Source organism: Drosophila yakuba, chromosome 3R (assembly GCF_016746365.2).
Source record: "Drosophila yakuba strain Tai18E2 chromosome 3R, Prin_Dyak_Tai18E2_2.1, whole genome shotgun sequence".
In the NCBI taxonomy this organism is placed as follows: domain Eukaryota; kingdom Metazoa; phylum Arthropoda; class Insecta; order Diptera; family Drosophilidae; genus Drosophila; species Drosophila yakuba.
In genome coordinates this window covers 29,790,944-29,818,705 of record NC_052530.2, presented here as the reverse complement: position 1 = coordinate 29,818,705, position 27,762 = coordinate 29,790,944, and the positions used below count along the sequence as shown (strand labels likewise).

General features: G+C 45.6%; 4 protein-coding genes across 11 annotated transcripts in view; 1 reads left to right on the top strand and 3 right to left on the bottom strand.

The window, feature by feature from the left end:
• Positions 1-70: 70 nt before the first annotated feature.
• On the bottom strand, positions 71-18,330 carry LOC6538976 (probable 2-oxoglutarate dehydrogenase E1 component DHKTD1 homolog, mitochondrial). Of its 4 annotated transcripts, none has more exons than XM_015193664.3 (12): positions 16,411-18,330; positions 4,689-4,806; positions 4,372-4,549; positions 4,056-4,275; positions 3,397-3,558; positions 2,968-3,041; positions 2,124-2,885; positions 1,646-2,063; positions 1,260-1,583; positions 675-863; positions 368-453; positions 71-266 (listed from the first exon to the last, which is right to left on the bottom strand). In XM_015193664.3, exons 1-12 carry the CDS (start codon positions 16,613-16,615, stop codon positions 162-164), a joined length of 2,841 nt encoding a protein of 946 aa, XP_015049150.1. In that variant the 5' UTR covers positions 16,616-18,330; the 3' UTR covers positions 71-161. The 4 variants fall into 4 exon arrangements, with proteins under 4 accessions (XP_015049150.1, XP_015049149.1, XP_039231899.1 ...); XM_015193663.2 differs by having other exon boundaries at positions 17,580-18,329; XM_039375965.1 differs by lacking the exon at positions 16,411-18,330 and adding an exon at positions 7,023-7,125.
• On the bottom strand, positions 4,689-12,301 carry LOC6538975 (protein bottleneck). The gene is made up of 2 exons (XM_039375969.1): positions 9,811-12,301; positions 4,689-4,806 (listed from the first exon to the last, which is right to left on the bottom strand). Exon 1 carries the CDS (start codon positions 10,776-10,778, stop codon positions 9,831-9,833), a length of 948 nt encoding a protein of 315 aa, XP_039231903.1. The 5' UTR covers positions 10,779-12,301; the 3' UTR covers positions 4,689-4,806; positions 9,811-9,830.
• LOC6538974 (protein mesh) lies at positions 8,284-26,089 on the top strand. 4 transcript variants are annotated; one of them, XM_043207136.1, is made up of 16 exons: positions 8,286-8,378; positions 8,585-9,039; positions 12,317-12,552; positions 12,628-12,815; positions 18,348-18,525; positions 18,596-18,733; positions 19,291-19,459; positions 19,563-20,157; positions 21,292-21,414; positions 21,598-21,756; positions 21,859-22,603; positions 22,662-23,080; positions 23,154-23,341; positions 23,562-23,801; positions 23,871-23,921; positions 23,991-24,813. In XM_043207136.1, the coding sequence occupies exons 2-16, from the start codon at positions 8,640-8,642 to the stop codon at positions 24,458-24,460; spliced, it is 4,299 nt and encodes a 1,432-aa protein (XP_043063071.1). In that variant the 5' UTR covers positions 8,286-8,378; positions 8,585-8,639; the 3' UTR covers positions 24,461-24,813. The 4 variants fall into 4 exon arrangements, with proteins under 4 accessions (XP_015049147.1, XP_043063071.1, XP_015049145.1 ...); XM_015193659.3 differs by having other exon boundaries at positions 23,562-23,921; XM_015193661.3 differs by lacking the exons at positions 23,562-23,801; positions 23,871-23,921; positions 23,991-24,813 and adding an exon at positions 25,803-26,089 and having other exon boundaries at positions 8,284-8,378.
• Positions 18,891-27,762, bottom strand: part of LOC6538971 (guanylate cyclase soluble subunit beta-1) — a 53,237-nt gene continuing 44,365 nt past the window's right edge. Inside the window, exon 18 of one of the 2 annotated variants that reach the window (XM_015193657.2) lies at positions 18,891-18,908. The gene's annotated coding sequence lies outside the window, so the exon portion shown is untranslated. Of the gene's footprint in view, positions 18,909-24,727; positions 24,933-27,762 lie in introns of those variants that run through there. The other variant, XM_039375966.1, reaches the window with a different exon arrangement.

Below are 27,762 nucleotides of genomic sequence, written 5' to 3'. Positions count from 1 at the left end.
AAAAACGTATTCAAACAAGTAACAATTTTGTTAAAAATAGCTAAGGGTATCAACCTATTCAAAAGTCCGGTTTTCTGCTTTTACACATATATTTTTGGCAGTTTTATTGAGCTAAAGTACTTTGTGATATATGGACAGGCTGAGGAGGCGGCTTCGAATGCTCAAAGTTCAAATGGGGCAGCAACAATCTCATCAACTTCCCGTTTATGCACTTTTCCGATTCCGGTGGCGGGTGTGGGTGCCTCGCAGCGGCCGCAGTAGTGGAGCTGTGGAAAGCAGGAAAAGCGGAAAAACGGGTAAAATCGGTGGGTGGTGAAAAGTGTATAGATCTCTTTCTGTGGCCGCCGGTGGCAGACTGACTTTTTACCTGTTGGCCAATTAAATTTTCAAAACGTGGGCGCACAAACGTCCAGGCGCCCATATTGCGATGCTCCTCCTGGCTCCAAACAAAAGCTACAGTGAGAAAAAATATGTAAAGTTATTATTATCTCTAAGGGTTTTAAATGTGGTGATTTAAAATTTAAACCACACGCAGATACATGAATATATTATTATATATTAAAAAAAAGAATGTCCGTCCGTCACTTTCAGCTTTAGTCATATTTTTCCGTGTAAAAAACGATAGAAAGTACAGATCCGGTCAACTTTGTGGGCGAAGTTTACGATGGACTCACATTGCACGTTGCCGTATTGGGCCAGCTGGGCCTGCAGCTCCTGGACGGGGAAAGGACTCAGGGACTCCAGGCGCAGGATGGCCGTGTCGTAGGCCTGACGCTTCTCCCGCTCCTCGGCGAGAGTGTAGTAGTGCTTCCCACTGCACAGGATGACCTTGCGCACCTCCTCCGGCTTTGCAGTGGTGTCTCCTGTCGTTGGAAGTGGTTAGGAGCAGAAAAAAATTGAACGAAGAAAAGATGGATTAATTCCGTGATATCGCTGAACTATAAAGTTTTCATAATAAGCCTGAATTTATGCGAACACTATTTGACAGCAATACTGCATATAAAAGAAATAAAAAGTCTTTTATATGCTATGTAAAACTGGCAAAAGTTATTTTGTGTTGCTGAAAAGTTGATGTTGCTGGTTTGCCTTTATGAATGTGCCTATTAACTACTTTGGCCAACGAGGTGTATTTTTAATAGATTTAACTAAAGTGGTTTGCTACATTTTTGCCTAGGGACAGTGATATACTGCCCTAGTTATACCATCCACCCACCCGCCTTACCACGAGTCTGTGGAGATAAACAGAGCCCATTACTCACCCAGGACATTGTGGAAGAGCGTGCCCGGCTGGAAGTCCTCGTGCGTGGATGTGGCCGCAGGAAGGCGGAGCAGCGTTTTGGGGGCCACCACGACGAGGGGCTTGCGGAAGTTCCTTGCCAGTTGGCGACGCAGTACGTGATAGTATTGGGCGGGCGTGGTGGGGTTCACGATGTGCACGTTGACGGAATCGCCATCGGCGCATGTTTCCTTGGAGTCGCAGAGCTGCAGGAAGCGCTCGATGCGACAGGAACTGTGCTCCGATGCAGCGCCATCGTATCCGTGGGGCAGTAGCATCACCAAGGCGTTGGACTCCATCCACTTGGCTGGTTAAGAAATTCCTTAAAGTGAGTACGGAGATGAAGAAAAGAAGTCATTTCCAACTCACTCTCTCCCGAGACGATAAAGGTGTCGATTATAATCTGTGCACCATTGGCAAAGTCCCCAAACTGCGCTTCCCAGATAATCAGGTTGTTGGGGTTGTCAATGGCCATGCCGTACTCGAATCCCAGCACCGCCTCCTCCGACAAAATACTGTGGGCCAGCTCCAGTTTTCCACCATTTCCGCCCTCCATGCTGTTCAGGGGTATGAACATCTCGTTGGTCTGCTGATCCACCAGCATGGCATGGCGATGGGAGAAGGTTCCCCGGCCCACGTCCTCGCCACTGATCCTGACATTGTGTCCCTGGTACATCAGGCTGCCAATGGCCAAGGCTTCGGCTGTGGACCAATCGATCTTGACTCCGTTTTCCAGTTTCTTCAGTCGGGCATTGACATGCGTTTTCAGCAGATGTGGGTGGATGTTCTGTAACCCAGGAAAGAATATTTATAATATATATATATCCATATATCCGTGCTGACTTACAAAGTCCTCTGGGAAAGTCACACTCTGCTGACCAATGTAATGAAGCAGCGAGTAATCCAAGCCAGTGTCCCAATAGGTTAGCTCCTTGGAGGGAGCCAACTGAAGCTCCTTCCACTGCTTTTCGAAGAAGGAAGGTGGTGGCTGGTAGGTGGGAGCCAAGGCAAGTTCCTCACCCAGATATTTCATGTACTCATCCCTCATTTCTTTGGCCTTCGACTCCGGGAGAACCTGCTCCTTGGCCAACTGCTGGGCGTACAAGTCCGGAACCGATTCCCGCTGGTGGACGATCTTGTAGACCAAGGGATTGGTAAAGGTGGGGTCGTCCAACTCGTTGTGACCCCATCTCCTGAAGCAGTTCAAATCAATGAAGATGTCCTTGCGGAACTCCCTCTGATATCTAAAGGCCAAGCTTGTGATCCTGGCCAGGGCCTCGGGATCATCGCCATTGACATGGAACACAGGAGCCTGAATGGACTTGGCCAAGTCGGAGGTGTAGGCAGTGGATCGTCCTCGATCTCCGGGCGTCGTGAATCCCACCTGGTTGTTGACAATCAAGTGCAGACTTCCGCCCACCTCAAAGTGGGGCACATAGGCCATGTTGAGGCACTCCTGGTTGATTCCCTGGCCGGCGAACGCCGCATCTCCATGGAGGATTACGTTGAGCACGTGTTCTCCGAAAGGCTGACTACCATCCCCGAAGGCTCCTTCACCTCTGGCTTGCTGCTTCGATCGCGCTTTTCCCATGGCCACAGGATTGGCGGCCTAAAGGCGGGATAAAGGAGAAACAGAAACACGACGCCTGAATCAGGAATCAAATTTCAAAGTTTGACGTGTGTCGGCTTACCTCCAGATGGGAGGGATTCCGCACCATGCTGAAGTTCAGCTTCTTGCCCAGTACTTCCAGCTGCTCGGAAACATCTGTGTGCGATTCGGTTCAGGTTTTATTAAATTAAGCATACGCCGTGTGTGCTTAGGCCAGCAAGACTAAGACTGCTTGGCGCACACAAAGGGGATGGGATGAAAGGATTTGAATTTAAATGAAGAATATGAAATACCCAGGAGTCTTGCTTCCGTATAGTGACCCAAATAATACTGGTTACTTTGGGATAAATAATTCAATATAAATAGGTAAAAGATGTAACATTTTCCCGCCTGTTTATACTTCTACTTTCGTTGTATTGCCATTGTAATGAACGAATGTTGATCCCCCATATACCTGAATACCCTGCTATTCGAGTAAACCCAACGAACTCCCCGGCAAAGTTTCACTTACGGAAATGACTTATGACGTCGGACATGGCCTCGATGTCTTCGGAAAACTCGGATGCGCCGCTGAGTTTGCGGAAAACTTTCGCCGGCCGCATGTTGAAGAGCGCCGCCTGCAGCGGGGTCCTTCCTCGATGGGGCATCGCCAGGACCACGTGCTCGATGTTCGCTGTCATTCCATTGTATAATTTTTTTATCGTTGTCGTCGTGGTCGTCGTCGTTTCCGTTGTTTTTCGGCATTGCATGCGAGAGGGAAAAGTTTTGGGAAAGCAGATTAGGGTTAAGTAAGCGTGCGATGATATGTGAGCCTGCCTGCCGGTGGGAAGGAAGCTTAGATTGGTGGCTAGAGTTCAGGTTCAGGTGGGCTGGCTTGGATTCCGTGGAGCAGATTCGCCATCTCGGCGGACTGTCAGGAGACAAAGTTTGGCGCCTTGAAATGGGTGCGCGATTCCGCGTTTCGCTAATCGCGTTTAAGAAGCGGTCCACACGCACGAGCTCGTATAAATCATGTCATAAATGTGGTATGAAACTTGGGAAATTCGGAATAAAATGGACTTAATGGCAAAAGTTTATTTCAATATACTTCAAGAATATTGGTTTGCTAAATCGCTGCTCCGCGGAATGATACATCCAAATCATTTCCATGCCACTGTGGGAAAAACTCACCTTGGACACTGTCACGGAGCAGTTGCCAGAAGAAGGCCAGCATGGACTCGGCTCCTTCGCCGCCGTATCGCTTGACTGTGGGAAACTTGAGTGCCATGAAATTGTCCCAGGCCTGCGACTTAATTAACAGCTCGGCGATTTCGCAACGCTCGCTGTTTGCCAGCTGCTGCTGGTCCAGCGTCTCAAAGTTCCTTGCCAGCCACTCGCGCTCCTCGATGTCCTGCGAAAATGAGGCAGCGGGATCAGCACGCAATGTTTATGGCATGGCATGGAATGGGATGAGATGGTATGGGATGGTATGGAATGGGACACTTACCTCGACATAGGAGAACTCGGCGCTGGTTGAGCGGCCGCAGTAAATGTCCTTGAGCAGCTGCTCCAGCTGGGCGACATTCTGGGCCACCTGCGGACCACTTAAAAGGCCATCGGTGCGCACCGGCTCCTGTGTCTGCAGTCCATAAAATGCGGGACTTAATTCCTGCAGCTCCTGCTGGCTGTGTCCAGTAGCCACGAAAATTCACAAGACAAATACACGCAGCCGGGACGATATTACACAGAGAGCAGCCAGAAAGGGAGAATAAAATATGACATTTGCCAGGATGATTTTGGGTGGGAAATGGGTGCTGCTCCTACCTCGTCCTGATGCTGATGGGATTTACGGCTGCCAATTTGTGCCCGTGCTGGCGAAAGGCCTCCACAAAGCGATAGACGTTGGCCTGCGAGTTCCTTGAGGCCCGCACATCCTCGGCCACTGAAACACATGCGTAAACAATATAAATTTCGCCCCACGTTATAAATTATTTAAAAAAGGATTCACGTGCACCTCGCCCAGTGGCACGTTGTGCGGCCTTTTGAATTTATTGGCCTTTTACTTTTATGATATTTATTCTTTGCTTTTTACGCTTTGCTTCATTTTGATGGAATAGCTGGCAGGTATGTGCACTTTCGAATCGCATTTACCCAGCAAATATTTGGCATTCGATATGAATTCGATTGGAAAATGTTAAAATGAGTTGGCAAAGGCCAACTGCTGCATAAAGTACATATATTAATGCCATATATATATTTTTTCCATCGAATTTAAAATTATAGAGTGTACCACGTTTGTGCTTCACAAAAGTCGAACCATTCTGGTTACATATGAGAAATTACGATTGTTGTTTTATTGGCTTTTTTGGGGCATTTTATTCTCTGGTTGAGCCATTGACAACTCGTTGGCTGCTTAGGTGTTTACGTGCTAAAGTGTTATCCTGCTTAGAGGATTTATATGCGATGACGCATATCACTCGATTACAGGACCCTGGGATCCTTGAAATCCGTGGCACAGGACACGGGCCATCGACAGCGGGCATTTGCCAGTTGAACCCCGAACCTAAGTCGTCCTCAAAAATGTATGCAATTTCTCGACGGCATTTCGGTCATAAATCAATTTAATGTTAAAGAGTGGGTCGCTCGGACAGCAGCACAGGATGTATGATGAATTGTATTTGCGGCGACAACATTTCAACTTGAGCGTGTAAATATTATTGGAGCACAGCGGCGCTTCCTTTGCCAAGGATAACGATTGCCCTGACTGAAATGCAGCCAAAGGACGCACAGCAAACAAGTCGGTGAGCGTATATAGGGAGTTATACCGATACTACAGTGAGGCAAAAGAAAAAGTGGATGTCACTTTAAGTGTGCGCTTTAGCATATTATTAATTAATATCCATTGATTATTAAGCCTTCAAAGCCAATTGGGCTTGCATTAGAATATTTAACATACTTTTTCAAAGCCTGATTTCATTTTAGATAGTTTTTTCTTCAAGTGCAGCATCGTAGACGGCTGATGTCACATGGTCAAGCGTTGAAGGCTCTTCTCTGCTGCCCAGTCAAAGGCTCCTGGCAAACTAACCAACTACCAACTACCAACTGGTGACTGTGACTGCTGACTGGTGTCTGTTGGCCATGGTGTCGATAAGCCCCAATTGTGTACGCAACGGATGCAGGACAAGCACAAAGGAGCTCCCGTTTTGGGTCCTTTGTTTGCCGTGCTTTGATATTTAGCCGGGTTCTTTTCGGACTCCCTGCCGTGCGTTTTGTGAAAAGATATAGTATCTGTGCACTGGACATCCGCCCCTCCGCACTTAATTAGTGCACTGCACGGGGGGTCTGCCACAATCTCCTCGCTCTAATTATAAATTCCGGGTACTGGCTACACCCAGTAGTCTCATATATTTTAGGTTTATCAGATTTCCAAGTGAAAACATGTGATAAGCTCGGAACTTGGAGATTAGCTTGGGTAGGTAACATTAAAATCATAAAAAATATTCCACAAGCCAACAGAGCTGTATTTCGTCGATAGTCTCTATTTTAGTTTCTAAAATATTTTCAATTCTGAATATTAAGTCAATGTATCAATGCGCATATACCCTCCAATTACGCGGTATTCGATTGATGCATATGTCTTCTACAACTGGTTTTCGAGTTTACCCACAGCAATTTGCACTTGATCTTTTGTTCAGGCTGCTGTTTCATTGCAGTTGATGCGGTGATTCTTGTGGGTCAGCTGCTTGAATTCCACTGATAAATAGCCGGCTGGAAAATCCGACACGCACGCATACACAAACACAAACACAAACACACACACACAATGACACTACGAGAAAACTACAGTGGGTTTTCATTTTGCTTGGGTAGATTTCCACTGTTCATTCATGTGAATGTTTGATCCCGAAAGACTCTTATCGATGCGATGGTTATCTCGACGGATGAGGTTTTTATTGAAGTCTTGGCAACCCACTTGTTCACAACCGTACCTTGATATTCACGCTGGGCAATCGGCTTATAGCCCCAAACGCCCTTTTCGCTGTGATAGCATCGCGATAGTGGGCGTGGCAGTTTCGCGATTTTTGCCTCCGAAAGCGCCAGATAACGCAGCATGCTGATGGTGATGATGATAGAAACTAGGCGTGTATGCCGGATCACCTGATAAGTGCGAAGCGGTCTCTTCTTGCCGGCGGTCGACCCAGAACTGAAGACTATTCACTTTTGTTTGGAGCCGGGACCCCCTCATTCCAAATAAACAAAACTACTGATAAGCAGGGAAAGAAAACTAAAGAGAGAACAAAGCTCGCCAAAAAGTACTGCCTACTTTTAGGGTGGTGGCGTGATATGATCGCTGTTAGTTAACAGAGCGCTCGTTTGGGTGCTGTTAAAGCTACATAACTACCAAATTGTTATACGCGTGTCTGGGATGATAATGACACCAAAACATGGTTATAGGGTGTTGGAATTTCAAAATAGTTTCTTATCAGCCCACTTAAGCTGATAATGCAACTGGTTCGCTGGCCAATAATGGATTGTTTTTGAGAGAGGGATAAATATCCATGAAGTTAGTCATACATATGCTGAGGAAAATATTTAGACGGCCTATACTATAGTTAAAAATTTTGCTATTTAATATATATAATAAATATTTAATAAATATATAAATTTACTCTGATTTAATGGTGTCTGTCTTAAAAGATAAATAAAGTTGTTTATGAACTACGAGGTACCTTTTCAATTACAATCTGGTTGTCATTCCCTTAACCACATACACAATAAAAATATATCTTATCCTTCGATTTTTATTAAAGAAATGTTTATCTACATTATTACTTTATAATACACTATTAGTCACACAAGTGGGTCTTCAATATGCCTGTTTTATCAATTTTATTCCGAGTTTCCCACTCCGTAGTTCATTTCTCCATTAATGACGACCATGACACTTTCATGGCCTAATGAAATCAATCCGTAGGCTTTTTTGACGGCGGCTGCCATTCATAACTTTTAAGCCTCATCGGAAATGCCTTTTTGATGGTCGGTAATGGGTCATTGTCTATAATTAAACCGGAAGCGTGCTCTCACCAATTCCGCATGCATGTGTAGGTTTTACAGCCCATTCAGCTTTTCACAAAATGGCCGCGTCATGAGTGGTATTAACTGTAATGGAAATGAATCACAAATCTGCAAGAGGCCACTGTCAACAGAGAAAAATGTAGGTAAGCCTCCCAGGAATGGGTATAAACAAATAGGTTGGTAAATTTAGAGCACAGAGCAGAGAGTGAAGCTTCCCGAAAAAGCCGAGCGAGCCGAAGAAGGAATGCGTTATCGGTGCGTAATGTTCCATTGATAAGATATGGCCAACTTTATCTGGCCGATAAGGCGATGTTTCACAATCGAGTAGACGGCGACAGGTGAACTGAGTTTTGGCAACGCCCCGATCGGATCGTAGGAGTTAACTATACTTCAGTCTTAGCTGAGCGGCTCGCTGCAACGAACGTGTTTTCCTGCCTGGTAATTGAATCTAGAATTGAAAATTGGTGACAAGTGATAAGAAAACTGATAAGCCTTTGCCTTAACTGATGATGTCATCAAGTGAAAATCGTTAGAAAACGAGGATATCCAAGGAAAAGCTGTGCATAAATAGTGAACAACTTCGCATGAAAGAGAGTGATGCCTAAATCGTTTATCTAATTGAAGCCTTTGTGTTTTTCTTTTAGCAGTGAAACGAAAAAACGAAATACCAATTAAGTGACAAATCGAAATCGAGTGAAAATGCGTTTCAAACTGTTTGTGGTTTGTGCGCTGGCCTGCGGCTTCATGGCCTATGTCCTGGCCAACGAGAATATATCGACGGAGGAGTTCGAGGATCAAATAATTAATGCAGTTCCGGAGCCCGTCAAGGTGACTAAGCCCAAATCTCAGGCGGAGTTTGTGGAGGTTCCAAAGGCCACGCCCGCTCCCAAAAAAGTGGTAGTGGTAAAACCTGAAACCAAACCCCTGGCCCTGCAGAAGCCCACTCTCATTCCCGTGGTGCATGTCAGCAGTCGGGGAACGGATGATGTCCTCACCGTCGCCGGATTGAAGCCAGAGAAAATGTTTGGAGCCCTCGTAATGCAAAATGAATACTTGGGCGAGCTGGGCTACGACGTGGACAACAGCGGCTACAATTGGGGTGAGTCGATTTCCTTGTCCCTGTGCGCTGATTCAGTTCCACCCCATTACTCATACGCCGCGTTGCCTATCTTATCAGAACAGCTCAGTGGGTTTCAGTTTGGTTTAGTTACCAATATTTGCTCGATAACCTGTGTTCGGGCCTTCAGGTGTAGTTGCTGTAAGCTCTCTCCCTCTCTCTTTTTTACTCTCTCTCTCTCTATCTCTCTCTCTCTCTCTCTCTGTTTTGCCCTATAAGATAATGCCCCGGGTTGAGGCATTAAAAAGCTAACGGTTTTCTTGTTTTCCGCTTCGGCAAACAAAACAGGTGCGTGGTGGTGTAGTGAATATATATGTATATATGGACACATAGCTGTGGACAGGGTGGCACAGAGTCTTGCGTGATTCAGTTTACAACCTGTGGTAGTGTGTGGATTTAGCAATTCAGGTAACTCTGTTTTATCAGTCTCCCAGAACTGATATATTGGCTATTGGGAATTGGAATTTTTTGCCGCATTAGTCACAGTTATTTGTTCGAATGTAACTTTGTGAAAAAAAGGGTTTGGTCAGAAATGGAATCAAGAAATATATGCTCGTAACTTACGAGTTCAATTGAGTTTGGATTACTTCCAGTTTGCAAAAGAGTAAAGATTAAAAATGTTTTACTATGTGTAATGCCCCATTTGCCAAGAATAAAAAAAAAATCATGTTGCGTCACATATTTTATATTTGAATTGTCTTTAGAAGCTTAGGCTAACTTAAAACTAAAGTAAGGCAATCCTGTGGAACTTACAATTAATCTAGTTTCTGGAGCTAAGCACTCATCGAGATCCGCTGCTCGTACTCCGCGATGCGCAATCTCACGGGAACCACCAAACTAAGGTCCTCCATGATGGCGTGGTTCTGGGTTCGCACCGAGGCACTGGAGCTCTGGCGCGAAATGGTGGCCCTCGACTTGTCCATCGAAGGTTTGCGGCGCAGGGAGCACTTGCGCTGACTGCCCCCCTTGCCCACGCCCATGCCGGGCACAAGGGGCGTGGCAAACTGGGCGGCGGTGGCCGCCAGTCTCTTGGGCTTGGGTGGTGGCACTTGACCGGTAACGGAACCACTGAGACTGTGGTTGCTGCCCAGGAAACTGTTGGCGGTGCTGCTGTTGGCGGTGGTAGTGGCCACGTTCTGTGGACGGGCGGTGCGCAACATGGCTATGAAGCGGTTGTTGGTGGCGCTACCTTGGGGCATCAGTTTGTTGAAACCGGACTCAAAGGTGTTGGTCAGTTTGTTGAAGAAGTTGATTTTGTCGGTGACAGTGGGTTCCTGCTGCTGATGCTGCACTTCCTCCGCTTGCAGTGGTTGCTCCTGTGGCTGCTGCTGCTGCTGCTCCAGTTGCAGTCGCTGGTGCTGTTCCTGTTCCTGTTGCCCTGCGGTTTGTGGTTTCTCGTGGCCATTATTTCGCTTGGACATTTCCAGCACTTTTTCCCTCAACTCCATGGACCAGCGTTTCTGGGCCGTATGCAATTTGGGTCGCAGTGGGGATATACCATTACCCGGCTCCGTTTTGGCCAGTTCCACGGCCAGTTGGCTGGTGAAACGCGGCTTGGGCGTGGATGTGATGGTGGGCTGGCCGGACATGTCCTCGTCAATGTCCATTTCCAGTTCGCTGATGAAGGAGGAGGAGGAACGGGAGGCCGCACTGCCAAATCCCGGTGACGACGGACTCAGCTTGTAGTTGTAGAACTGGAAGTTGAATGTGCTGATGCTCATGTTGACGCTTGACGGTTGAAGTACGAATGTGATGTTGAGGCAAGGAACGCACAGTTTATATATCTGAAATTCTAAGGACTACCTGGTCCAGTTGTCGCCCCCGACAGCTGGTGGCAAAAGTTCAGGTAGCCATGCTATTGAAACCCAGCCGAACTTAACTTAATTCCGGGAAACTACCTAAGGCCACTACCTACTACCTAAGCTGTGAAAGTAAAAAAGGAAGATTTGTCAAAGGAGCGATTTCCCGGTAATTGCAACCCGAACACGCGAGTTTTGCGTGTTTTCCGCGCACCAATTTTACACAAATCTTTGGCAAAAGACAGCCTGCTAATCCGCGCACTTTTATAAGGTCCACCAAAAAGGATTAGCGAGGGTATCGATTCATAAATAGCTTAAAAACTTTAAACGCAACAGATGTTCAGGATTCATAGAAGGAATCCGCTGGGGTTTATGGCCACTTCACACTGTTGACGTTTCATTAGCTGGCTCATTACAATCGAAATCAATGCAATTAATGATTCACCAGACACTCTGCAATTCACAGTTCACAAAGCAGACAGTCGAAGGAAATGAGAGATGAAATAAAAACTGTGTTCAACATTAAGCATACTACTGCAATTCCATATATTCAAAGAGAAAAACGCAATTAAACCGAATAGAATGGGGAAATACCTGTGCAAAGAAGCGAAATGAGGTGTCGGGATCTTAATGGGCTTCATTAATTAATGGAATTATAAATGAAGCTTAAACTGTAAGGAGCGGGTTTCCATTAAAAAAACAACAAGGAACTTAAATATTAAAATTGAGTTAATGAAAAAGAAGTAGCACGAAATGCGAAGTTTAAGATGCAGGTATGTTGACTAGTAATATTTAAATCAATTTTTGATAGCTAATTGATTTAAGGAAGTACAAGTAAAATCTTAAAATCATTAAAGTATTTCTGCAAAATGCAATGAATGTCAACCGCTTTTGGTGCAACCACAGCTCCCCAGGGATTGCAGGAATATTTAGAAATCTTTCTCAGGACTTCGCCACGAAAACTTCGCCAGCAATTTAAGTTTCTGGACAGCGTCAGGAGCAATATCCTTAAGCGGATCCCGGGTTCCTTCATGGGCTCCCGTCGGCAGTGTCCATTGGGAACGTCAGCTTTGCACTTAATCAGCTTAAATTGCTTTAAAAGGCCAGCGGTGAGGCGAAATTAGGAGAAAGGGGCCCAGAGAAGCAAAGTGGAAGGAAGACAGCAAAGTTTTCAGCACAGAAATGAATATTAACTGTGACCTTTAATGGCCAAGCACCCGGAACGGGAGCTGCAAGGATGCTGCAAGGATGTGGGTGGATGTGGGTGCAAAGTTGCAGCCGGAAAATGCAAAGAGGCCAGTGAAAAGTTTTCTTTCACTTTATGCCTTGCAACGCAGCAAGTGCGAGGGATAATATTGTGGAATTGAAAAAGTAATCTCCTCGGATTAGGTGTGAAATTATAATGATAGGCCAGAGTTCTCCCCACTAATCTATTTGTCTTCTCCGCTCGCCTCTTCCAGATCCCAACAACAATGTCGCCCCACCAACCACATACTCCACGGCAGCCGGAGGATACACCATAACCGCCGCCCGTCTGGCGGAGCTGAGGAGCAACTTCATGTACTGGTACTTCGACAAGGACATGTACGGCGGACGTGGCGACTACCAGTTCGACATCCACGCCTCCATGACGCAGCTGCACAAGAATCTGAACTTCCAGCTGCCCTTCTACGGCTTCCGATTCAACTACACCAGGGTAGAGTTTCTCCTCGATTGTGCACAGAATTAGTGAATCAGTAATAGGTAATCCAACAATCTCCTTCCCTTACAGCTCTCCCTCAACGGCTACTTGGAGTTCTCTGACCCGCCAGAGTACCTCACCTACCCCCTGGTCTTCCCGATCAAGGACTGGCCCATCAAACGCGATCCCTCCTTCATGGGCATCTTCTTCAGTAAGTGCCGCGTGGGGCGTATTTATCCATCGGATATTGACCAGCGGACGCCTGGTGTTTACTTCCGGTAAGACAATGCATCTGGCATCTCAATATATTTCCGCATTATCCCCGCTCCCCACTCCCCGCTCGCATTTCCGGTTCGTTTGTATTTATTTGCCAGCCATATTTATTTGCCCTTGTTTCTCGTGGCATTTGCATATGCAAAATCAGCACACACAGCACAGTACGCGCCAAACAATAGCACTCATACACGTTCACATTCGTTTTACGTGCGCCAGTCGCCATTTACAGAAAACTAACACAAAATGGCGTGAGTGTGAGTGTGTGCGTGTCTCACTCTCCACTTCCGGTGGCCCCATTCTGCATGTGTGCGTGTGTGTGTTTGTGTATGTTCGTGGGCCTGCATTTATGCATATGTCCTTCCCAACTGTATAATTTATTTGACAAACAACTTGTTCTACATTAATTCCAGGAATTAAATTATGAAAGACCAGAACTTGATATTATCCTTGCTGCATGTCAAGTAATTTGTTGTGTTGAAAGACCACAAAGTTCAGTGACTATTTTTGGTCCTCAAATAATATTATATAAATTCATCTTGACATGTTTGTACTAAGTGTATTATCGCTTCGACTTCAGGGAGCTGCAACATCCATTATTAACTGACATTGTTAGTGTTTCGCTGCTTGTTACTGTCATTTATTGCCCCAGAATTTCAGCATTATTCCAATGGCGGCTACCTGTTCGGCTGTGCTCCGTAATATTTCCGGGTTCCCATGGCGCTATGTGCCAGCAGAATACCAGTACCATCACTAGCACCATTATTTTCCTGCTGATTTCAGCATGCACTTGAGCGTGAATTCACTGCGAAGTGTCCATCGTCCTGGTGCATTGTCAAGGATTTTGCAGAAAAGAGCATTACACTCCATTTAAATCCAATTCGTTTTTATCTGAGTCCAACAATGCATTTCGAAATATAATTTGTGAGTTCAGGCTGGCTCTAATTATATTCTGTTGTCCTGCACTTGCCCCCTGAACTTTCCGAGGACATTGTTGAAATTTACACAAACATGAATTCCATTTTTTTGCGCTCATCCGGCTAATTATGCAAATTAATGCCCGAGGGGGCAGAAAGTTATTTTTGTGGTGTATTTATATGGCTTTAGCCATGGCAGCAGTTAAAAAGCTTGGCCTTACAAATTCCGTAATCGCGCACACAGAGAAGCAGCCACTCAAAAATGCATTAATTAGTTAAAGCAAGTTTCATCTTAAATTGCTCTTTGGTTAACTCGTAGACCGGAGCTATTTGGAGCATAACTTATGGCTGCTCGACTACATTGTTTCAACGCCTTGCATTTCATGGCTTTCAAGGCACAATGAGGAAACAAATAAGAAAAAGGCGAGCATAAATTACTTCGAAGTGGCACAGAATGACAAGTCAGTTGAGCGATGCATGCAAGTTGAAAAATTCATGAGAAGTCTACCCAAAAAAGTGGGGGAAAAATTACAAAAGTGTTTTGTTCAATCTGACAGCATTATGAATGGCTTATAGCATTGCAGGATAAATGTTTTCCCATCGAATTCGTTCTGCCACTTTAGATTTTTCTGTTCACTGGGTTTGTTGTCAACACTCTCTGCTGACAAATTGCAACAGCTGAGCAATTAACATCCTGCGAGTGGGAGCACAAGGATCAGGACACGAGTGCGTGTACCGTCCAATGCATTTTTATAGTTTTACACAGTCCGACAATATGTCAAACTTGTTCCGCATAACTCGTTCACTGCCATTTAATTGTCTTCGTCTCCTGAACAGCGCTATCAAGGGGAAATGCTCAGCCAAACTTTCATGTGCGCACTGAAAAAAACGTATGTGACTTAAATCTATAGGTGTTACCTATTACAGCTCGAAGAGAAAACTTTAAAAGCAATCAGCTATTTCTAGCTGTGCATTTGTGAGTGGGCGGGCAGAGGTATTAAAGAATGGGGAGTCACTGAAGCTGTGACTGGAATTTAATTTAAATAACTTTGCATGGCGCTGAAGATAAAGAAGCCAGGCAGAGCGAATAGCGAGCTGGCAAATGCGAGTGATGTAAAATTGCTGAGCACCACCCCCACTGACCCACACACTCCCTCATTGACATCCGCCCACATGTCGGACCATGATTATTTCGCATCAATTTAATTACACACTCACACTTAGCGCTCAGCATTGGATTAGCTGAAAGTGCATGGCATTGCGCATACGCCGCGTGGGTCGCCATCCACTTTGAGCATTAAATTCATTATGAGCGCACGTTTAATTACACACACAAACGTTTAGCTGCGTCGGGTGGCGAATAAAAACTTAATGTCGTTTGTTCAGTATTTTTTCCTTTGTTAAACGCTTTAAACTTTGTCAGCATGTGAACTTCGATGTGTGTGTTTGCTGCCTCTGTGTGATTTTTTTTGGTCAAGTGTGGGAAATTCCGCAGGTCCTGTGAGCTCCTAATTGTTGTTTGGCAAGGGCAGCTTCAAACGGATTCTTAATTGCCGCCCTGCTTTGGCGCAATTAAAACGTATTCGGCAGCAGAGTCAAAGGTATATTGAGGCATTTTAGAGGTTCGCAAAATTATTACATAAAATATAAGTGTATGTATGTACATAGGAAATTTAAAAGAACAGGATAAATATTTTTGAAGAACGTTCTTTATGAACTTCAAGGCTTTTAAGAAAGGTAAGGCAAATTCTAGTAGACCTTGAAGGAGTAGTACTTTGTGGAGTACTTGCCAAAAGTCACTTTCATTAAATTTATAGAGTGCAGACATAGCACTCTTGGTCTTGCCAGCCAGCCAGTTGCTTGAAAGTGCTTTTGGCAAAAGTTGTTCTTTATAACCAGGCGCCATAATAATGCCGCTTCATTATTCCCTTTTGCCAATCATAACAAGAAGTTTCCCAATCCTTTGGCCCCGCCCCCTTTCCCGCCGCCTTTCTTAGTCCTTGGCCGGGCCATTTGCAAGTCTCTGTTTGCATTTGCTGGTGAGAGCGCTTTCTGCGCGCTGTTTCTGCAGCTTACATGCAATTTTCGCCATTTTCTTTAAGTACGGCCATTGTTTCACTTTCATTTACACCCCAAAGATGGAATTGGGCCACACGGCAAACGCAAACGGCAGAAGGCAGAAGGCGAAGACCGAGACATGGCTGAAGCGTGGATAAGCCGGGCTAAAAGGGATGAGGGGGAAGGGGGAGAGGGACTCAAATATTTCCATGCAAAGCGGCGAAAAGGCATTTTAACCTACAAATGCAGACAAAACTGTGGCAGCGCCCGAATGTATGCAATAAAGTACATAATGGCGCAGTTCAAGAACTGGCCTGCGATGGGAAAACGGGGGAAATAGTGGGCGGGGGGCGGAAAATTGGGTGGAAAAGCGGTTGGAGGGCGGCACGGAGACCGACTTACGTACGAGCTTCTGACTTTCTATTACTTTTTGCGACTCTCTCTATGTCGGCACCGCGAGAAATGCCTTTGAATTTTACAATCTAAACTAATATAATTTATTGTTATTGCATCTGTATTGATCGCAAGATTTTATCAAGGATGCATGGCCTAACTAAAAATGATCCTTTGATTACCAAGTTTTTCTCAGTGCCTGTATAAATGTGCGGCTTTTTGGCTTACTTACACGTAAAAGTCTCCGAGTCTGCGGCTGTTTTTGGCTGCTGCGCGCGCATTTCTAGGCTGAGTGACAATTCGCATTTTTTTGGCCCAAATGTCAATTGCAGACTTTTAAAGTTTTTGCTCGGGGCAAACACAAATGATAAACTATGCGAGTGTGGGTTTTGTGTGTGTGCGGTTATCTCTGAGCGGCTTCTTCTTCTTTTGGCCATGGCATGCGGTTTTTTGCTGGCTGCCAACAAACGTTTTCTATTTTTTACGCTGGAGCGTCGAGAGGAAGGAAAGCGTAATTTTGTAATTTATTTCCATTGCCATCTGCTGCCAGCTTTAATTTATGTGCCCTCAAAAATTGAATAGCGCATAAGCGCACTGGCGGCAATTGAACGCATATTATGTATGTTATGATAATGGCTGCATTATGAGTTTTTATTACGCATCGTTGAAGTGTTAATAAATAAGCCGAACATAGGGGTCACACCACTCTACCACTCATATTTGATTGCAATGCCAGAGTGTGTGTGTGTGTGTGTGTGTGTCTGTTTCATTTATCACAAACAAACACGGGGGCAAAATCAATAAAATGTTACCGGGAAAATGCAAATAGAAAATGGCCAACATTCATCTTTGTTTGCCACACACAGAAATGCCGGAGCATAACGAGTTTTTCGATTTCAATTGTTACAGCACTCACATATGTGAATGTGAGTGTAGTGCCCCAAATGAATGTCCTTGTCAAAGCGATTGGGAATTAGTTTACATTTGTGCATGCTCTGCAGCCCAGGACTTTATTAGATTTTAGTAAGTGGCATAAAGGGCTGACTGACTGAAAGTTGCATATGGCTTCGGTTCAATTATAGTGTTTTAGTGGTTTGCAAGGCTTCGATTGGTAATTGGTCTTAATTGAGTGCTTTGCATTTAATTAGTGGCTCTACAGTAGCTCTTTTATTTTTGAGATTTTTGAGATTGTATATTTTATAACTCGCACTTCACTGCGTCAATAGCAAATGTATATCTAAGCCCATAATCCATCCTAGTTTCGATGCCATCTAAAGGGCAACATTCTATTTTTAACTCTCATTTGAAATGCAATTTGAATTATTTCTATTATTTATCTCCATTTTGTGCATATACTAATCAATATTAGCAAAATAGAACCCCACTGAGTTTTGTAGTTACTTTTGCGGCCAGCATCTGGACATGTTCCTACCGAACCAAACGCTTCATTTGCTAAGCCTCTTACGCCAACCAAGAGCTTTGTCCATCCTCGATTGTTCACCTCGATTCCAATGCAATTGTCCGGTAGGGGGAACTCGCTTTAGATTTAGCAGTACCAGTGGACTGGCTCAAAGGGGCTGCGTGTAATGAAAAACCCCGGTAAATCGGCTTAAGAATTATTTGTGTGGTATTTGAAATGGATTGGAATGGCTTTTGTCTAAGCATTTTGCATGAATCCCGACTGTAATTTAGCCAAACTGGCTTAAAGCAATTTATGGCGCAGCAAACCAGCAACGCAGCACCAACGGTTTGATGTGGCAACCGGGTGTGAGTATGAGTGTGCTACGCGGCGTATGCGTAATGAATAATTAAAGCATATAAATCATACGCCACGTAGCCGCGTTGGCGTCGCCAATGTGTCGGTCGTCGATACGAACACCACTCCCCCCAGTACAACGGAAAGCGCAGACTTGAAAGGGCTCACGAGAGCGTAAAATAAAATAAATAAAATGTTTATGAAAATATGCGCGGCAGGGAAAGTAATGAGGAAGCTCCGAAATCAGAAATCTCTCCGCCTGCGTCCTGATTTATATGCCGAACATCGAATCCATTTATCATCTGCCAGACGCCGAGCCGAAATTTGCCTTGCATCCGCTTTGTTTTCCCATTTTCACATCAGCCACATGAGCCGCAGTAGTCTCAGTAACTCAAAACTCATTCTATTTGCAGAGTGGAACGTGATCTGATGGGACGCACGGACCGATTCGGCGTGGAGGTGCGGGAACGCACCATGTGGGACATCCGTCAGGGAGTCGTGGGCGCCGATACCTTCATCCCCAAGCACGTGGTGATCGCCACCTGGAAGAACGTCTCCTTCGCCGGTGGCATTGATAACTCCCTCTACACGGTATGTGATTTACTTGAAGTTTTTAACTTTCCAATTATTATCATTACATATGGTAAATGTGTTTCCACAGACAAACACCTTCCAAATGGTCCTGGCCACCGACGAGGTCTACACCTATATTATCTACAACTATGCCGTGCTCAACTGGCTTTCGCACACTGAGGCTGGAGGAGATACAACGAAGGGCGAGGGTGGAGTTCCTGCATATGTAAGTGGTCAAACTATCCCTTTTTAGTCCTTTCCCTTTTTGTCGGTTGGCACTCAATTAAACAGTTGACTCCAAGGGAAAACTTGCCCACTGATTGCGTGTGGGGAGTTTGTTTTCCCTTTAGTTTCCCAGGATCTAGCCCTGCCTTGTTTGCTTTGATGATTTGTTCGCCAATCTAGAATGAGAAAGTAAAGTGCAAGTAAAGTATTTTTCGGTTAAGAGTTCACAGCAAGGTTTTCTTATTATGAATACAGTTTGAAATAATATTTCACCACTCTTAATTTCCTTTGCCGAAAATGTTCAAGAATACTTATTTAATTCACATTTATCATTAGCTCGAATCATTTTGCTTGTGAAACTCGAGTGCTCTTCAGCCTGCAGCCACTTGCAGTAATTAAACGCACGATTAAACTTTTCCTAAGCTCGAAACATAATTGCGAACTTTGTGAACAGTTAATTAAATGTGCGAGCAATCCAAATGCATGTATTTAATTGCACTTCTGGCCCGAAAAAACTCTCACACCCTTGACATGCGAACTTTGCTCCCCCTTTTCCAGGTCGGTTTCAATGCCGGTAATGGAACCCAGGCCTACGAGTACCTGCCCTACAGCCAGAACATGGTGATTCGCGACCTGGCCAACAGAGGTTGGGCCAACGGATTCCCGGGTCGCCACATTTTCCGCGTGGACGAGCAGATTCTAATTGGCTCCTGCAACAAGGATATCGGTACGTTTGATTGACTTCCTTTGGCGCCCTACAATGGGTTTTGGAAACTTCCATTTCCATTTGTCATTTCCATGTGCCTTATATGCATTTTTTACTCATTTAGATGCGGCTCTGCTACCTCTGACCTTTGCCCCCGAATCGGGCAACATGCTGGGTGGCCAAGTCGTCAACATCACTGGCCCCTGCTTCGATCCGGCCATCAGGGTGACCTGCCACTTTGACACGGAGTCCGTGCTGGGAACCTATGTGGATCGCAACCGCGTGATCTGTGTGCAGCCCTATCTGAAGGCCGAGGGCTACATCCGTTTCCAGATCTCCGTGGGCACCCAGAGGTTCAAGTGGCGCGGAAAGTACTTTGTGGAGACACCGGCTGCCGCCACCGAGAAGATCTTCTTCACCACCGACGATGTGCACAAGAAGAACCCCGCCGAGATCCGCATCACCTGGAACCAGTACAATTTGACCTCGAATGCCAATGCCAACGTGATGATCTCGCTGTGGGGCTACCGCGAGACGAAGATCGAGCCGCAACTGGAGTACATCGATGTGATCGAGGCCTCCTACTCGAATTCCGGCAGCTACGTGATCACGCCCTCGAACTACATCAACCGCAACAACATCAACCGGGACATGCAGTTCGGATTCCTCCAGATCAATCTCACCCAGCCCGACCAGTACTCCGGATTGGCCATCAGTCCGTAAGTAGCTGCATGCATTGCAAACCCACTCATGGAAATCGCTTCAATACAAGGTGCACTCTACCAAACTAGGTTAAGCTTTAATTATATAAATTTATTCAGCCAGTTGAGTGGTTAGAAACCCTTGAACTCCTCGCCGCATTCCTTTTGTTATTAAGCTTTAATTGATTCTCGGCTGTCTCAATGTGTCATCTCAGTGCCGAGTGCCTGGCGCTCTCATGGTCTATCCATGTTTTTATTCAATTTGTCGGGCAATTTCAATGACAATGCGAACGGGCTATGTGTACTTCGGCTCCTCCAGAGCCACCAGAAACCAGATACCGAGTCCATCCCATCCATTCCATCCATCGCATTTATCCCATTCCCTTCGGCTGCAATCAATTTGCTATGGCTTGCTTGGCTGAAGATTGCTTATTATGACAGCCCGTAATTGCGAGACATTCTCGAAGCTAATCAATAATGGAAATGTGTTTTTAATGGCCTCGGCCAATGGTAATCGCTGCCATGTTTGTTCGCCAGTCTCCTGCATCTAAGCCTTTTTCCATTGCCTCACGTCCAGCAATTATTTTGCACTTAAACCTGAATCATCTTCCGAACCATAAAATTTGTGGGCCAAAAATGATGGCCCGTTTGAACATTACGAATTTCCGAGGGCTTACATAGAAACTCCGGTCTACACTGGGCGAAATACTTATGATAGTGCTGTAAAATATATAAGTATCGTATCTTTCCCTTTTTTATCGCCGTGCCTTTTTCCCCAAAGACGTAATATAAGACAATTTCATTCTTTTTTGGTTTACGGCACCTTTGGGTGTCGTTAGCCGGCCTAAAGTGGCGGATGGGGGCCCAAATAAATTGTTAGCATTGTTTCAACATTTAATTTCCATTTGATGGCCGGGTAATTGCGAAACTTAATGAAAAATATTTCCATGGCAGCAGCGCGAGGTGCGAATTGCCATTCAAGGATAACTAGGCAACGACTAATGGCAGAATCGTGTTGCTCCTCAAAAGGAGCAACTTAAATCGCTTGGCATTGTGCAACCTGCGCGACTGTCGAAAGTTTGATGAGTGACGTCCTTCTAGGTGCAAATAATCTTGGCCACACATTCTCACACTGCACTTTCCCATTTGCAGGGTCCTCTGGTCGCGTCCGATTCCACTGGCCTGGTATATGGCGCCCCAGTGGGAGCGACAGCATGGAAAGCGATGGGCGCGAGCTCTCTGCGATAATTGGATTCGCGCTGACCGATTCCTCAGGTAAGGCTCAACACTCAACAAATATGCATTTGCATTTGGCCCGCTAATTAAAAGCGACCAGAACGCCGATGGGGATTGGCTAAATGGACGCTCTTCGGGCATGGGCCGCCTTCCGCAGCTAATTAGCTGAGGATTGCGATAATAGGACTGGTCCATTGAAAATACATATACCTCGTTTCGCAGGAACTTTGCCGCCGACCTGCCGCTGTGCCCCTGCACCCTGGACCAGGCTGTCCTGGACAAAGGACGCTTCCGTCCTGACCGCGAGTGCGACAAGGACTCGAACCCCAGCTGCCTGCGTCATCGCGGAGCCATCCACTGCGTGGTCAGTGGCACGCCAGTGTAAGTTGCTCTAAATCTTCGACTTATATACCCACTTGCAGGAGTCACTTAATAACTTCTATATAAACTTGCATTAATCCTGTGTAACCCATTCCTCTCCAGTGCCCAAGGAGCTGAGCAGCAGTGCTGCTACGATCGCTATGGCTTCCTGATGCTGACCTACGACCAAATGTGGGGCTCCCGTCCCCGTCGCGTGCACAACCTGGGCAAGATGCCCTGGAACGAGGCCAGCAAGGTGCCCTCGCTGTCCATGTGGTTCCACGACATGCGCCCCTTCTACTCCTGCTGCTTCTGGCAGGAGGAGCAGGCGGTGGGCTGCGAAACCTACCGCTTCGAGCGACGTCCCTCGCAGGATTGTGTGGCCTATCAGGCGCCCGGCATTGCCGGCGTGTTCGGCGATCCCCACTTTGTGACCTTTGACGGCACGGCCTACACCTTCAACGGTTTGGGAGAGTTCGTGCTGGCCCGCAGCGTGGATGAGAGCAATAAGTTTGAGGTCCAAGGACGATTTGAGCAACTGCCCGTTAACTATTACGGCGAGGTAAAGGCCACCCAGTTGACAGCGGTTGCCATGCGGGGTAATACGACCACGACGATTGAGGTCCGTCTGCGTCCACTGCACGCCAGATGGCGCTATCGCCTGGATGTCCTGGCCGACGGACGAAGGGTTTACTTCGATCGGGAGAGTCTGAAGTTCCAGCACTTTGATGGTGTTACGGTTTATACCCCGACTTACCTGCTCAATCAGTCGCAGGTGGTGGTGCAGTTCGATGCTGGCATTGGAGTGGAGGTGGTGGAGAACGAGGGTTACATGACCGGTCGCGTCTTCCTGCCCTGGAAGTTTATAGTAAGTACCTAGGAATTTTCATGTTTTAATTTACTTAATTTTCATTATTTATCTGTAGAACAAAACCGCCGGACTGTTTGGCAACTGGAGCTTTAATAAACTGGACGACTTCATGCTGCCCAACGGACAAGTGGCCCAACTCAATCTGAATGATCTGCGCAGCATTCATACCAACTTCGGCATCAAGTGGATGCTTACGGATCGCGAGGTTCCCGGAGTGGGAGCCGCTCTATTTACCCGAGAATTCGGTAGAATGTCGAGTTACTATGCGAATGCCACCTTCCAGCCGAATTATGTCCTGGATCCTGCGGACTTCCTGCCAACGAATCGCACCTACGATCTTGAAAGGGCTGAGGAACTTTGTGGCGAGTGCATGCAGTGCCAGTACGATTATGCGATGACTTTGAACAGAGACTTGGCTCACTTTACCAAGAACTACTACGACACCATAGTCAATATGCAGGCGGAAAATGCAATGTAAGTTTTCGACTACAAAATACTTTGATTTAAGTTCAAATTTTAATGCTGTTCACCTTGTTATTTTTTACAGACGCGTGGTGTCCTGTGGAGTTTTGCAGACTCCTCGTTTTGGTCGCAAGCTGAGCTTCGACTTTATGCCTGGTGCCAAGGTGTCCTTTGAGTGCAACGAGGGCTTTATTCTGGTGGGCGATCAACGTCGCGAGTGTTTGTCGAACGGTCTGTGGAACATTCCGGAATATGGATACACCGAATGCCTACGTAAGTACCAGAAGCTGAATATTAAAACGTAGTTAAGAGACCCTACAATTATACTGACTGACTGAATTGGATTCTTATTTATGCGGTTAAGAATGAGATATATATTTAATTAATATAACTGGGAGTTCATAACTAATCCAGTCAGCCAGTATGTAGTAGGAGTGTGTCCCGTGATGCCCCAGATAGAATCCAATCCTTACCAACTTTGAAACCCGTGCAGGTGAGGTGTACTACACGCGTCGCGTCGCTTTCATAGCAATTGGCATTATCTTCCTGGTGATCTGCCCACTGATGCTGTGCATCGTGTGCGGAGTGTATCGCTATCGCCAGAAGCAGCTCAAGGAGGATCCACAGTGGCAGATGCCCATGCTGCCCCGTTCGAGGGCCAGTTCCGCTCGTAATTTAAGGACGCTTAACTACGACGACGACAGCGATACGGATGCCAGCACATTGAAGAAAAGTAGGTCCTACGACAAAGTATATCGCACGAACGAACCATTACCGGGCAAACCGCAAATTGATTTTCCAGCTAAGAAATGGGATCTGGATGAGAACGACGAGGATGTGACCTCATCCGAAGGTAGTCAAAATAGAAACAGCTCAAAGTTAGCCAGGGACATTTCCTACATTAATCCGAACGTAACCACAGGTGAGAAGCCGAAGCAGCTGGGTCGCCGCTCCCTGCACTCCGCCTCCGGCACGGAGTTGGATCAGCATGGCTCGCCGGTGGACGAGGATCATCCGGACGAGGACGATGACTTCGATGAGGCGGATGTCCACACGGGCACCACTCATCCAGCCGGATACCACCAGCCCCTGTCGCCGGAGGAGGCGGACCAGCTGCATCGCCAGCAGTACAGCCCCACCTTCAGTGGCCTGGACAGTCGCACCAGTGGCGCCAGTTCCATAAACTACACTCCACAGGCGGCGACGCAGAATCGCTTCGGAGGAGTGCCGGTGCTGCCCAGCAACACCCAGTACTACAGTAGACCCCCGTCGAGCGTGAACGCCGTGCCGCTCCGCACTGCGCCCACGCCCTTGACACAGGATACTGGTCTGCCTTCGCCTCCAGTGGCCACCTCGCCCACTCCCTCGGTGCAGAAGTCCACGGAGGTCTGAGGATCGGCACTCATCCTGATCCTCTAGCTGCAAAGTTCAAATAAGAGCCACCCACTAATAACTAATCTTAAGTACCTTCCATTGCCGCCGACTGGGAACCGCCCACCTCTCCATAAAGCTTTCTTTAACTTTACTTATTGTTACACCGCTGTATTCCACCAAAGGCCATGACCACATCCAATAACGCACACCCAATAAGCATTTATTAATAGTCCTTATCCGTGAACCGAATCCTTGTACATTAAGCATAATCAGAACGGCAAATCATTTCGTTTTACTTTGGCCCAGGTAAACAATCATCATTTTATATTGAATAAAACCAAAAACACTTGTTTATAGTCGTTACTTGTAAATGTTGAATAATAATGGTTTTAGTTCTCCTTGCAGCGCAACTCGATAATGCCAATTGTTACATGAAAGTTGACACTTCGCAGGGTTCGCTTTGTTTGCCGTTTGACTGCCTGTCAATTTTCTGTAATAATTTGCAAGACAGACGGGTTGTTAGTTGCACTACGGAAAATTAGGTAGAAGTACTAGGCAGCTAGTTAAGGTATAACTAGTAGAATAAGCAAACTATATCCAAAATTTCAAGGATCAGAACATCGTATTTACAGCAGTAGTGCAAACCGAAATTACATGAAATTTACAACGAAGCAATAGGAATCCGAAGCCAAGGACATTAATCTTCAACTGTCACAGTGTTGTCTGTGCTCCATCTCCTTTTTTTTTGGTACCAATGCCACGCCCTGGTACTCCACCTACGCCCACTGCCATTGGGACAGAATGTATTGTGTGCATTACGCCAATGTCAATCAATCTTGAGCAAATTGATGAACAAGTTGCCGTTACTTATGTCTGTTTGCCACCGGCGAATCCTTCGTCCTTCGTCTTTCATCCTTCATCCTTCGTCGTTCGTTCTCTTCATCAATGCGAGAGCATAGCCTGGTCTATCTGGGAAATAGGCGGCACACAGTCGCAGGACGAAGGGGCTCAAAACTAGGCGAAAACTAGGCTCCAGCCTTGAGTGGGTGGATTGATGGCAGGAAAGAGCTAGATGGATAGCTTGGTAGGCTGTTTTATTTATGTACAGTGATGGAAAGGTATCTGTTTGCAAACGGCAAGGTGGAATAGATATGCATCTGCCAGCTGACCAAACTTTACAAAAGAGATACCTAAAGAAATATCCTCGTATGTCTCGCATTTCCGAACAATAATGGATTTACAAATGATTTTCCTGCAAAGGGTATTATAAATTTTTCGCATGCCTTCATCACTATTGGTATCGACCATTGCTTCTGTTCGGTAGAATCCTTTGTGTATTTTCCATTGCATACTTTCGCAGGACATGAGGAGAAGTCGGCGCGGGTGGCGAGCATTTCGCTGGGCATGGTGCTGCTCATCCTGATTCCCTGCCTGTTACTCCTTGTCTGCGGTGCGAGTTATTGGATTCGCGAACGAATCGCCAGGGAGGAGGACGAGGCTGCCCAGGCTTTGTTGCCAAAATCCAAGTGGCAGCAGTCGAAACAACATGTAATTTGATCAGCACATTGATGAGCTGCCGAGGACATGCGAGCGTGGCTTGAATTCGAAAGCCGGAAAGCTGGGCTCATAAACCTCGAATGAAATTGCCAAATTGCATTTTAAACTGAACTTATTTATTAACGAACTAATAAAAGAATAAATAACCAATAAACAACACTTATATAATTTGAAATATTGATTTAAAAGTTATTGTTTTATGCAACTCCGTGGGCAACTTTAAATGGTTTAGCACAGTGAAGTAAAAACACATCATTTCAGGGTTCAATGAAATATTTTATTGGTTTCTGCGTATGTTTATCTTGCGATTTACTCTTGGGTACAGATACATATTGATTTTATTTAAACATATTTAACATTTACTCCACGTTGTGTACAGATGAAATCAGACAGGGATGGACAGACAGTGGATAGGGTGTATTTAGTTAGTTAGTTTAGCACTTAACACTTCTTAGCCTTTTTACAGTACAAGTAAGTAACTTAGACTAACACTCAACAACCAATTGGATCAACAAAAAAACGCATCAAGTCCATTTGGACCAGAGCTTAAGCTAAGCTTTGCCTTAGAAGAACATTCAGCTAAACAGTTGGCTATGTAAATTTAGTACTTGCATCTGTGCACATTGATATTGCTATGAATATATCTATATGTACTCGTATCTATATATAGGTATGTGTTATAATAGTCCATGATTGCAGAAGAAGAGAGAGACTTCCGGCGTGATGGCTTAAGAACTATAAAGCTATTTCTCAGTTATAGTAAAGTAGATTCAGAGATTTGTCCTTCGTAACAATGGCCATAGATCAATGGAAACTTAAACGAACTTCGGATTGGAGAGCTCTTAACCTACTGTCCTCTTTTCTAGATGCTGCGCTATAGAACATCTGTCCATGTAAATACTTGGTTGTGTTCTGGTTGTACATTTGTATAGAGTTACTTTCTTTCTTAACTTGGTGCAGTTGAGATGCTAACAATTTGGTTGGTTTTACTGGTCGGTAGCCCTGTATAGAAGTTGACGAACCCAATTACATCTATGTATAGTGTGTATATTCATATATCTTTGTCTTTTCGTCTTTTTGTCTTTTTGTCTGTTTTCCTTTGGTGCCTTGTGGTTAAGCTAATTTACGTTTACATCTTAATTACGAGGGTCGTTTGATAAGTCCGTGACTTTTTGAATAAAATATATTTTTTTCGTCAAAGAAGCGTTTTATTTCTCAACATAATCTCCTTTTAGCTCTATACATTTAGTCCAGCGTTTTTCCAATTTTTTTATTCCTTCCAAATAATAGGTTTTCTCAAGGCCCTCAAAATAGTCGTTTGTTTCTGTGATGACCTCTTCATTTGACCCGAATCTCTTACCGCCGAGCCATTTCTTCATGTTTGGAAACAAAAAATAGTCACAGGGGGCTAAATCTGGAGAATATGCTGGATGGGGTAGCAGTTCGTAGCCCAATTTATGAAATTTTGCCATGCTGACTACACACGTGTGCACCCGTGCATTGTCCTGATGGAACAGCACTTTTTTTTTCGCCAAATGCGGTCGTTTCTGCTTCAAATCAATATCGAATCTGTCCAAAAGCTCTGAATAATATTCGCCGGTGATCGTTTTACCCTTTTCAAGGTAATCGATGTGAATGATACCTTGTGCATCCCAAAAAACTGTGGCCATGACCTTGTTGGCCGACAGACCCACCTTGGCCTTCTTTGGTGCACGTTCACCCGGAGAAACCCACTGTCTTGATTGTTCTTTGGTCTCTGGTGT

What these genes read in the sequence shown, in the direction of transcription:
- LOC6538974 (XM_015193659.3), top strand. Translation starts at nt 8,640, where the DNA reads ATGCGTTTCAAACTGTTTGTGGTTTGTGCGCTGGCCTGCGGCTTCATG. An exon ending in CAACAGCGGCTACAATTGGG is followed by an intron (nt 9,040 to 12,316) that starts GTGAGTCGATTT and finishes CGCCTCTTCCAG; the next exon opens with ATCCCAACAACAATGTCGCC. An exon ending in TTGATAACTCCCTCTACACG is followed by an intron (nt 18,526 to 18,595) that starts GTATGTGATTTA and finishes GTGTTTCCACAG; the next exon opens with ACAAACACCTTCCAAATGGT.
- LOC6538975 (XM_039375969.1), bottom strand. Translation starts at nt 10,778, where the DNA reads ATGAGCATCAGCACATTCAACTTCCAGTTCTACAACTACAAGCTGAGT.
- LOC6538976 (XM_015193664.3), bottom strand. Translation starts at nt 16,615, where the DNA reads ATGGCCAAAAGAAGAAGAAGCCGCTCAGAGATAACCGCACACACACAA. An exon ending in CCCATCAGCATCAGGACGAG is followed by an intron (nt 4,550 to 4,688) that starts GTAGGAGCAGCA and finishes TACTGGACACAG; the next exon opens with CCAGCAGGAGCTGCAGGAAT. An exon ending in GGAATCCCTCCCATCTGGAG is followed by an intron (nt 2,886 to 2,967) that starts GTAAGCCGACAC and finishes TCCCGCCTTTAG; the next exon opens with GCCGCCAATCCTGTGGCCAT.